Source organism: Stomoxys calcitrans, chromosome 3 (genome assembly GCF_963082655.1).
Source record: "Stomoxys calcitrans chromosome 3, idStoCalc2.1, whole genome shotgun sequence".
Taxonomy (NCBI): Eukaryota; Metazoa; Arthropoda; class Insecta; order Diptera; family Muscidae; genus Stomoxys; species Stomoxys calcitrans.
The window spans coordinates 40,506,553-40,519,246 of NC_081554.1; the positions used below are offsets into that span (position 1 = coordinate 40,506,553).

Consider the following 12,694-nt stretch of genomic DNA (forward strand, 5'->3'; position numbering starts at 1 on the left):
ATTCGTTGAGACTTTAAAGTTTCACATAAAAATTAGGTAGTTGATTTTTTCTCAGAGTTGTTATTTCTGTGCAAAATCGACAAGAAGTGAAATAATTTTGAGTTATCCGCGGCAATTTTTTAAGCAATTAAGTTGATATTTATATGTTGGAAAAACCTACCCAAAATTGAGGACAGCCTGCCGACCTACCAAGAGAATAAAAACCTACCAAAGACGGCAACACTGATTGTAATCATGATCTACATACACAAGTGTGAAGCTGTTTAAATATTTGCATACCCACCATCATAAATGATCCAAAGGTTGTATAACATCTATTCTAAGAGAAGATAATTTGGAAGATCGAGCCCATAATTCACAGGTAGGGGGTATATGTTGTCAAGATATAGTACAAATAGTTAACAGGGGTTAGTTTCATTCAATTTTCGGAGATATGTGATTTAGCAGGGCCAATAAGCATTTATCCAGCCATTATTTGTAGTCGGTTAACGGATGATGTTGGGTTCAATTTCGATGAGCTTTGTATATCACACTGTATATACATATGAGAGAAACTCTAATACAACTTGTCACTTCAATTAAAACCAAAAAACCAAATTTTGATTGATTGCCTTTAAATATTTCCTTGTAAGGAAGCTACTGGCTTAAAGTTTTGTTAATAAATTAATATCTGCTTATAAATTAGTATCATGTTGTGTCATAATCTGTTCCATGAATTTAAATAAATTTTCATTTAATTTATTATTTCATATTTTTTTTTTCTATATACATATGCATGTAAGTGCGACATCCATAGAAACCACATAGGGTGCTAACACTTATGCATGCACATAAATTTTATTTATTTAATTTTCTGCCAAATGTAATTTATCACAACGCCATTATAGCGATTATAAATATTTTTTTGCTTTTGGAATAATTAAACCAACACTGCCACAGTGGTGATGGCGGGATGGTGGCGCTTGTTGTTGATGTTGTCCTTCAAGTGTGGCCATAAACTTTCCAAATTGAGTTGCCATCAAAGAGATGGAGAAAATAAAATTCCAAATGTACATGGAGTGAACAATGGATGATACATACATATCACCCATCGAAAATACAAAATTCGTTTCCTGCAACTTTGTAGCTGTGTATTTCGCATTTTTCTTTGTGTATGATATCTTTCTCAACACCAAAGCAAGGATAAAGCTCTAGTCCTCCCAACCCAATGTTCTGGAGTTGGGGGGTAAAAACGCGTTACGCACCTCATTGGCGCCACTTGGGTGATAAATTATTTTTCATTTCTTGGCATTAAACTGAAATGGTTTTTTTGTTTGAGTGTGCGTATTTTTTTTGCATTGATACTCGTTGTTGCATTCAACATTTTGTTGTGAATTTCTCACAATTTGCAACAAATTAAATTAAATGATATTTCAGGCTATATTGGTAGAGTTTTTCCTTCCAAGTGACCATGAAATGGCAGAAATGGATTAGAGGGATAATTTGAATGGAAATTTCCCTATACAGTTTGGTTAAGTGCAATGTAATGGTTGTGAGCAGGGTTACCCTAGAGATATGACAGAAAGGGGCAAATAAGGAAATTAAAAAAAATTAAAAGGTGTTAAGTTCGGCCGGGCCGAACTTTGGATACCCACCACCTCGGGTATATATGTAAACCACGTTTCATCAAAATCCGGTGAAAATTCCATACCTTAAGTCTTATGATTATAAATGCCCTTTATTTGGGGCCAAGACTTTAAATGGAGATATCGGTCTATATGGCAGCTATATGCAAATCTTCATCGATCTAGACCAAATTGCAGAAATATGTGGAGGGGCTAAACTCTCTGTACCAAATTTCGTCAACATCGGATAATAAATGCGCCTTTTATGGACCCAAAACCTAAAACCGAGAGATCGGTCTATATGGCAGCAATATCCAAATCTGGACCGATTTGGGCCAAACAAACACAACTCACTGCTCCAAATTGCGGCGACATCGGGCAATAAATGCACTTTTTATTGCCCTAAAACCGAGAGATCGGTCTATATGGCAGATATATCCAAATCTGGACCGATCTGTGCCATAATGCAGAAGTATGTCGAGGGGCTTAATATAACTCACTGTCCCAAATTTCGGCAACATCGGACAATAAATGTGGCTTTTATAGGCCTAAGACCCTAAATCGGAGGATCGGTCTATATGACAGCTATATCCAAATCTGAACCGATCTGAGCCAAATTCACAAATGATGTCGAAGGGCCTAACACAACTCACTGTCCCAAATTTCAGCAAAATCGGATAATAAATGTGGCTTTTATGGACCTAAGTTCCTAAATCGGAGGATCGGTCTATATGGCAGCTATATCCAAATCTGGACCGATCTGAGCCAAATTGACGAAAGATGTCGAAGAGCTTAACACAACTCACTGTCCCAAATTTCAGCAAACTTGGATAATAAATGTGGCTTTTATGGGCCTAAGACCCTAAATCGGAGGATCGGTCTATATGGCAGCTATATCCAAATCTGGACCGATGTGGGCCAAATTGACGGAGGATGTCGAAGGGCCCAACGTAACTCACTGTCCCATATTTCAGCAAAATCGGATAATAAATGTGGCTTTTATGGGACTAAGACCTTAAATCGGAGGATCGGTCTATATGGCAGCTATATCCAAATTTAGATCGATCAGAGCCAAATTGACGGAGGATGTCGAAGGGTCTAACACAACTCACTGTCCCAAATTTCAGCAAAATCGGATAATAAATGTGGCTTTTATGGGCCTAAGACCCTAAATCGGAGGATCGGTCTATATGGCAGCTATATCCAAATTTGGACCGATCTGGGCCAAATTGACGGATGATGTCGAAGGGCCTAACACAACTCACTGTCCCAAATTTCAGCAAAATCGGATAATAAATGAGGCTTTTATGGGCCTAAGACCCTAAATCGGAGGATCGGTCTATATGGGGGCTATATCAAGATATAGTCCGATATAGCCCATCTCCGAACTTAACCTGCTTATGGACAAAAAAAAAAAAACAATCTGTGCAAAGTTTCACCTCAATATCTCTATTTTTAAAGACTGTAGCGTGATTTCAACAGACAGACGGACAGACGGACGGACATGTCTAGATCGTCTTAGATTTTTACGCTGATCAAGAATATATATACTTTATAGGGTCGGAAATGGATATTTCGATGTGTTGCCAACGGATTGACAAAATTAATATACCCCCATCCTTCGGTGGTGGCTATAAAAACTAAAAAGCGTTAACCTGCCATAAGAGTTTAGGTTAGGTTGAAAAGAGGATGAGGATATAAGCCCACCCCCTAACCTAACCTCGAAAAAGAAAATAAAAGCTGGAATTTCGTGGTGCTTAGCAAATCCCTAATTGTTTTCCATACCACGCCCTTTAATTGGTTTACGACTTGGTATTGCGTCCACACCTAAGTTCCGCTGTCTGTTAACCGCGAAAGCCGGGTAATGACATAGGAACTGCTCGAACGTCTCATAATCTTCCCCGCATGCCCTATACATGTTATCACTTGCCACACCGATTAGGTATAAGTGTGCTCGTAGTCCTATGTGTCCTATTATGAAACCGATAGCTTTACTGACCTCTTGCTTGCTTCCTTTCAGTAATTGCCTCGTCTTTTCACAATCCGCATCTTCCCCAAGGCTTTTCGTCGCCCTGCCGACCATGACACCCTGGAGGCCACCGTTACGCAGAGGTTAGCATGTCCGCCTAAGACGCTGAACGCCTGGTTTCGAATCCTGGCGAGACTATCAGATAAAAATTTTTAGCGGTGGTTTTCCCCTCCTAATGCTGGCAACATTTGTGGGGTACTTTGCCATGTAAAACTTCTCTCCAAAGAGGTGTCGCACTGCGGCACGCCGTTCGGACTCGGCCATAAAAAGGAGGTCCTTTATCATTGAGCTTAAACTTGAATCGGAGTGCACTCATTGATATGTGAGAAGTTTGCCGCTGTTCACGTTTCGCGTTCGTAGCCCACGCTCTTAACTGCGTCGACCCGAAGGGCTTCAGGTTTACCAAGTTTGTTGAAGGCAGTCCTCTGGCCTTCAATCGTCGGCCCGGCCGAACTCGGCACGCTCTTACTTGTTTGATCTCTTGTTGAGAGAACACATATGTGAGAATTTGTTCAACAAGAGAGCAAAAAAGAACACAGGTTCTGTACTTTGCCCTTTTTGGTGTATCACTGATTGACAACAAAACAAAATTGAAATTTCCCTGTAGGTTAAGTGTCCCCAAGTCACCACTTTTGTCTACTACATATGTCACATTGTCACCAAATTGTCTACAATCTTGTCTACATTGTTTTTAGTGACAGGTGACAAACTATAATTTATTTTATTTTTTAATCGTTTTCTCAATTGTTTTGTTGAAAATAAATCTTCTCATTCCATTTAAAATTATCTTCTCACTCATTTCAGTAGCATTTATAACGTCATCTAAAAATCATAGTTTCCAATTCAAGTGCTGAAAGAATCCATTGAGCTCAACCCAACGTGCTTTTTCGTATAAAAATATTGACTGCTTCGGGACTGGGGAGGAAGCACTACGAAGAGCAGAATAATTTGCTTTCTTAAATGCACGAATCAGTTCATATTTTGAGTACATTCTGGAAGTACATGAATACCATGTACGCGTTCGCATATCTATATTCTCTCTATTGTAAAAACCCATAAGCTATTGTTTTATGAACAGCGTTCATAAAATTTATGAACACCGTTCATAAAATCCGAACATTGGCAAAACTTTGTGAACACTATTCACAAAATGTCTATAGCAAAAACCATGGGCTTGGGCGCAAAATGCGTGATATTTTTCTGCACGAATCAGTTCATATTTTACCATTCCGGAAGTACGCGTTCGCATATCTATATTCTCTCTCTCTCTCTTGTAAAAACCCATAAGCTATTGTTTTATGGACAGCATTCATAAAATTTATGAACAGCGTTCATAAAATCCGAACATTGGCAACACTTTATGAACACGATTCATAAAATGCGTGATATTTTTTTTGCACGAATCGGTTCATATTTTACCATTCTGGATGTGCATGTATACCATGTACGCGTTCGCATATTTTTATTCTCTCTCTCTTGTAAAAACCCTTTAGCTGTTGTTTTATGTACACCGTTCATAAAATTTACGAACAGCGTTCATAAAATCCGAACATTGGCAACACTTTATGAACACCATTCATAAAATGTGTGATATTCCTTCTGCATGAATCAGTTCATATTTTACCATTCTGGAAGTACATGTATACTATGATCACATATCTATATTCTCTCTCTCTCTTGTAAAAACCCATTACCTATTGTTTTATGTACAGCGTTCATACAATTTATGAACAGCGTTCATAAAATTCGAACATTGGCAACACTTTATGAACACTATTCATAAAATGCGTGATATTCATAAGACACGCGTTCGCATATCTTTATTCTCTCTCTCTTGTAAAAACCCTTTAGCTGTTGTTTTATGTACACCGTTCATAAAATTTACGAACAGCGTTCATAAAATCCGAACATTGGCAACACTTTATGAACACCATTCATAAAATGCGTGATATTTCTTCTGCATGAATCAGTTCATATTTTACCATTCTGGAAGTACATGTATACCATGATCACATATCAATATTCTCTCTCTCCCTTGTAAAAACCCATTAACTATTGTTTAATGTATAGCGTTCATAAAATTTATGAACAGCGTTCATAAAATCCTAACATTGGCAACACTTTATTAACTCTATTCATAAAATGCGTGATTTTTGTTTCTGTCCCTTCATCAATTGAGCAGCAGACATTTTCAGCAAAGTTTTAGCACGTTGCATGCATGTCTGTCATATCAGCAAAATCAAATACTAAAAGTATTTGCGGTTATCAGCCATCTATGAGGGTACATCGAATTTTCAGCCCCACTTTAGCTTTTCCCTTACTATATTTCCAAAATTATTGTCTCTCTCTCTCTTTACAGTCAATGCTCTACGTTGCCACCAATGTAACTCACACAAGGAAGAGGACTGCATCAAATTACAATTGAGTACTCCAGGCGAACTCCGCGATAATCAATTTCTCAAAGAGTGCGTTGTTCAAAATGGTCAACAGCCCTTCTGCCGCAAAACTGTGTTGAAAATCGAAGCGACTGGTGAAGAGCGCATTATACGTGAATGTGGCTGGATGCGTGATAGAATTCAAACTGAGAATGGCATCAGCTGCTTCAATTCCGACAATGAGGGCTATATCCAAACCATCTGTGCCTGTGACGAAGATGGCTGCAATGGTAGCCAAAGCTTGGCCAAATCCAAATGGAATGTATTGGGAGTGACAGCCATGAGTGTAGCAATTGCCACAATATTGCATAGAAATTGAGTTAATCTACCAAACTGCCTTAGTGGGGACAGTGGGGAATGGTTTTGCAGATCCGCCATTAAGTCATGCTACCCAGCATGGGGAACGAATTTATTATTTTTTTGTTTTGTTATTTTCGTAGTATTGTGTCTATCTTTATATATTGTTCAATATACTAATGAAAATACTAACACCGTTATTCACAAAACTTAATATAGTCTTAAAATTGGTTTATTTGATAGATTTCGTTTATAAAACTGTCATATAAACCTATTTAAAGGCTTTGTTAAGTTTTGTGAATACGGCCGTAAGCTGTTAATTATATTAAGTAAAACTCTCATCTCTATAGACATACCAAAAATTAATACTTTAACTAAGTTTTGCAATAAAGTTTTACAAAATTTAAAAAAAAAAAAAAATATTGGCTAATTTTTTTGCATTATTTTATTGGAGTTTTGAAATTTTCCGATTTTTTGCTCCCCACGCATGAGGCTAAAAATTCATAAGAATTTTACAGGCTTTCATGATTTTCTAGGAATTCGTTGTGTGTCCTTCTTTGCATGTCTTGGTGTAAAGAATACGAATTGTTATGCTATTTTAATGTTCCTTCTCGTCTATGGCATTTCCAAATTAAAAATTGGTTATAAATTGCAGTTTTGCAAAAATTTATCCTTAAACGTTATGAGTGTTAGTGGGCTTTGCCTAATTTGTCTTTTGTGTTAAACCATTAAAAATCCTTCTATACAAACCATTTCTATAACTAATTTCTCTCTGTCTGTCCCACTGTTTTTTTCAGCACATGCCCTACGTTGTCATCAATGCAACTCACACAAGGAAGAAGACTGCATCAATCTAAAACTGACCACACCAGGCGATAAACGCGATGATCAATTTCTCAAGGAGTGCGTTATGGAAAATGGTAAAGAGCCCTTCTGCCGCAAGACTGTCTTGAAGGTCGAAGTGACCCGTGAACAGCGCATAATTCGGGAATGTGGCTATATGCGTGAAAAAATGCAGACTGATACAGGCCTCAGCTGTGTGAGTGCCGACAATGAGGGCTATCAACAAACGATCTGTGCCTGTGACGAAGATGGCTGCAATGGCAGCCAGTCCATAGCCAATTCCAAATGGACCATATTGGGAGTGACAGGCTTGAGTGCAGTCCTGGCCACAGTATTACATAGAAACTGAGTTAATCTGCCTTGATGGCCTTGGTGTGGCCGCGGGGATCTGTTTTATAGATCCACAATCAAGGCATGCTACCATGGGTAGAATATTTTTTGTTTAATTTTCTTATATATATTTTTTAATGTTATTTTCCCAACATTGTCTCTATCTCTATATTTTGTCCAATAGTAATTATAACTCCTAAAATGAAAATACTAAGCTGTTAGTTTTAATTTTAAGTTAAACTCTCACCTCTTTTGACATACCAATAATGTATACTTTTACTAAGTTTTGCAATAAAGTTCAACAAAATTGAAAAATAATTATTCGCCAATATTTTTTGCTTTGACAATGGGTTTTAGTTTTGTGTTTTAGTTTAGAAATTTTCTTTATTTTTGCTCCAGCAATGCGCTAAATTTTGTGTGGGGTGCATAATAATGAGATGCTCTATTCATAAGAATTTCCCAGAAAGCATTCATGAATTTTCTGGCAATTCGTTGTGTGTCTTTCTGCGCATTTGTTAGTGCAAGGAATAACAATTGTTATCCAAATGGCGTAATGCTATTTTAATGTTCTTTCTTTACCATGGCATTACCATGTTTAAAATGGATTATAAATTGCAATTGTGCAATATTGATGGTTAAACCTACAAATGTTGTGCAGAAATGACCTACGCAGCAAAAACAAGAAAAAAAGGCATTAAGTTCGGCCGGGCTGAACTTTGGATACGCACCACATCGGGTATATGTGAAAACCACTTTACGTCATAAGCCGGTGAAAAATGCATAGCAGCTTTATCGAAATATGGTCCAATTTGGACCAAAACGACACGGTTCAATTGTTCAATTTAGAAGAACTAAATATTGGTCTTTTTGGTAGCCATACCGAAATATAGACCGATCTGAACCGGATGTCGCAAAGCCTAACATAAGTCACTGTGTCAAATTTCAGGGAAATCGGATAATAAATGCGCCTTTTATGGGCCCAAAACCTTAAACCGAGAGATCGGTCTATATGGCAGCTATATCTAAAACTGAACCGATTTGGGCCATATTGCAGCAAGTTGTTAAAGAGCCTTACGCTACTCACTGTCCCAAATTTCTGCGAAATCGGACAATTAATACGCCTTTTATGGGCCCAAGTACTTAAATCGAGAGATCGGTCTATATGGCAGCTATAGCCAAATCTGAACCGATCTGGCCCAAATTGCAGAAAGATGTCCAGGGGCCTAACTTAACTCACTTTTCCAAATTTCAGCGAAATCGGACAATAAATGCGCCTTTTATGGGCACAAAACCTTTAATCGAGAGATGGGTCTATATGGCAGATATATCCAAATCTGGACCGATCTGGGCCAAATTGAAGAGGGCTGTCGAAGGGACTAAAACAACCCACTGTCCCAAATTTTGGCGTTATCGGATAATAAATTCGCCTTTTATGGGCCCAAGACCTTAAATCGAGAGATCGGTCTATATGGCAGCTATATCAAAATCTGGACCGATCTGAGCCAAATTACAAAAAGATGTCTAGGGGCTTAACATAACACACTGTCCAAAATTTTGACGACATCGGACAATAAGTGCGTCTTTTATGGCCCCAAGATCTTAAATCGAGAGATCGGTCTATATGGAAGCTATATCAAAATCTGGACCGATCTGAGCTAAATTGCAGAAAGACGTCGAGGAGCGTAACACAACTCACTGTTCCAAATTTTGGTGACATCGAACAATAAATGCGCCTTTTATGGCCCGAAATTTTCCTTTCGGCAACCAGCACATTTTAAGGGGGATGCGCTGAGGTTAGCATGTCCGCCTATGACGCTGAGCGATTGGGTTCGAATCTTGGCGAGAACATTGAAAAAAATTTTTAGCTGTGGTTGACCCTTCCTAGCGCTGCCACCATTTGTGAGGTACTATGCCATGTTGAAGCTTCTCCCAAAATAGTTGTCGCTCTGCCGCTCGCCGTTCGGACTCTACTAATTAGCGTTAGCGTGCACGGACGGACCCACCTCTGTTGGCAGAAGTTTTTACATGGCTGCCATATAATTTTTTCAAATGGCATAGTATGACGCCAGTATTAAGGGAATAACCACCGCTGAAATATTTTTTGTAATATTCTCGCCGTTTAGCGTCATAAGCGGATGTGCTAACCTCTTCGCTAAGGTGGCTTCCAAATTGAGTGAGGGGATGATAATTACCTCTGAAACTTTTTCCGATGTTCTCGTCTGGGTTTGAGCCCGCTAGTTCGACATCATAGACGGACATGCTAATCTCTGCAAAACGGTGGCCATTCTATCATAGTCCGCATAAACTGTTAACCTTTGTTTATTGGAAAGATATTCACAAAATGCTATTACAGTATTACAGTTTGAAAGGCTTTGATTTCGTAAAGCATATAAAATACTTTAGCATGCTTTTAGGCGTGACTTTTAAGTTTGGCTACCCATCAAGGGATTGTGGACTTTTTTTTTTTGAAAATCCATAAACAAAAATTCATGAGAGTGGGATTCCTTTTTATTGCCATCTCCATATAATAAGGAATGTATTCATTTAGTCATTCCATTTGCCATAATTATTGGTTCTACAGTCTTGATCGTCGGAAAATTCTAAGACGATTTAACGATGTCAGTGCGTCCGTCCGTCGGTCTGGCCGTCTGTTAGTTGTTATGAATATTGAGTTAAAATTTTGCACAGATTGGCATTTTTTTATATGTTCTTCAACAAGCTAAATCGGAACCAAATATGATCCAGATCGGACCATATTTCTACATATCTGCCTTATAGACCGATCTGACGATTAGGGGTCTTAAGCATTACTTAACCGATATGGTGTTAAGTAACCTGACTTCCAAACCGACAATATGGTTCAGATCGGACCATATTTTGATCATGTACAAGGACGAATACAAATGTGGTGGTATGGCCTTTTACAGCCTAGATATGCATGAAAAATATGAAAATTTAAAATACAATTCCCAGTATGTCATTTGAGATGGAAATTTTGAACATTAATTTTCAAAAAAAAAAATTTACCAAATTAAATGTTGTATATATGAAAATTATTCTAGAATTCCACAAATGCCGCACATCTATGCAAATTTGGGATTCATTGTCTTTTGTCCTTTGCAATGTTAATTTTATATTGTTGTGGTATTTTTACTATGGTTATTATTGACTTAATAAGTTTTATGTAAATGTGGTGATTTGTTTGTGTCGAGACATTGAAATATGTCAACTACGATTTGTGTGTCCGTCTAGCAAGGACAAGAAAACCAAGATGATGATGATGTGTGTGTGTGTGTGTGTATGTGTGACCACTTTAGGAAAATGTTTTTCTTCACAAATTCTAATGGCTTGTTTACTTCCCAACTTACACATGTCTACGTTTATTTATAGGCTTATTTTTGTTTCAAGCTAAATAATTTATGGACACTACATATTTGGATGTGATAAAAGGAAATTTAAGCTTGGACACCACCTTTTATGACTGAAGATTAAGTGTCCATGTGTAGTTAATGGTGCAGTGAATGGCGTCGAATATATTTGTAGGGAGGATATCACCACGACCTTGGTGTTTTGCCGCAAACAAAAATAATTGTCATAGGTGGGCTTAGTTAATGTATGAAAGGAGTTCTTTGTTATACACTAAAAAAAAATTGAAAGATATTTTTTGCAATTGCATCCTTATTTGAAACTAGCCGAACCGTGCCCGCTCCTCTGTGCCTTCTTTAACTCTCTAATATCTTTTTAGGGTGGGAATACTTCATCCTGAATGCGGATATCGAATTCGTAGCCTATGACGCTGAACGCGTTCGAATCCTGGCGAGAACATCGTACAAAGCGGTGTTTATCCCCTCTTAATGTCGACGACATTTGCGAGGTACAATGCCATGCATGGTCAATTAAAAAAAATTTCCCCAAAACAGGTGTCGCACTGCGGGACGCCGTTTGGACTCGGTTGTAAAAAAGGTCCCTTATCATTGAGTTTAAACTTAAATCGGAAAGCACTCAGTGATGTGTGAGAATTTATACCTTCTCGGTTCCAGGTAGTAATGTTCTTCCTTAGGGTAATGTTCTCATTAGGGGCACCTCAGACATTTCGACTAAAATATGGATATCAAATTCGTGCTGCACTTCCAAATCTTCTTAATTTGAGCCCTATATTGTCATGGCCGGTAAATATTGGGTTGCCCAAAAAGTAATTGCGGATTTTTTAAAAGAAAGTAAATGCATTTTTAATAAAACTTAGAATGAACTTTAATCAAATATACTTTTTTGACACTTTTTTTCTAAGCAAGCTAAAAGTAACAGCTGATAACTGACAGAAGAAAGAATGCAATTACAGAGTCACAAGCTGTGAAACAATTTTTTAACGCCGACTATATGAAAAATCCGCAATTACTTTTTGGGCAACCCAATATGAACCGTTTGTTGGGTGTTTTGGGGCTGGGGAGGCCACCGACACTTTGCACTGAAAATATCAAATATCAAATTCGTTCTTTATTCCCAACGGATATGAAGTTCAGTTAAGGGGGTGATTTAGGGCGTACCCTAAATGGCTCCAAAATTGAATATAAAATTCGTTTTCTACTCTCAAATACTTTTCATTTGAGTCCCATATTGTCATAATGGGTCAAATAACCCTTTTGAGGTATCTTTAGGAGGAAATGTGTCATAATCGTAATCTACTCCCTAATACCTTTCATTGGAGTCCCATATAGCCATGGTCGGCTAATATGCCCATTTGAGGGTATTTTGGGGGTGGCCGACCTCCCATTACTTGGACCTAAGGTTTTATGCCATATTTGTAATCTACTGCCTAATACTTTTCATTTGAGTCCCATATTAATATAAACTTCAAATATATCTGTTTAGAGGAGTTTTGGGGTTGGGGGGAAGGCCCGCTGGGTTCTTGGACCCATATATTAATACCATATTCGTTTTCTGGTCTCCAATAACTTTCATTTGATACCCTTATTGTGCCCATCGGGCCACTTTCGGATATGGGTGGCGTTTTTTTGGTAAGGGGGAGAGTACGCCACCACCCGATATCTTAAAATTATTTTGCCTATGTTTCCTTCCAGACAAACGTTTTAAAAAAATCGGCTCAGCCAAGTATCATATAGCCATAATGGGTCTAATGGCGTTTTTGAGGGGTGGCG

The 12,694-nt window shown here is 38.0% G+C and overlaps 1 protein-coding gene across 2 annotated transcripts in view; it reads left to right on the forward strand.

Moving 5' to 3' along the window:
• The window catches only part of LOC106088072 (uncharacterized), a 48,459-nt gene extending 40,603 nt beyond the window's left edge, over positions 1-7,856 (forward strand). Inside the window, exon 3 of one of the 2 annotated variants that reach the window (XM_013253372.2) lies at positions 7,163-7,856. In XM_013253372.2, the coding sequence (XP_013108826.1) occupies positions 7,163-7,557 (395 nt within the window). In that variant the 3' untranslated portion in view covers positions 7,558-7,856. Of the gene's footprint in view, positions 1-5,992; positions 6,738-7,162 lie in introns of those variants that run through there. The other variant, XM_013253371.2, reaches the window with a different exon arrangement.
• Positions 7,857-12,694: the final 4,838 nt, after the last annotated feature.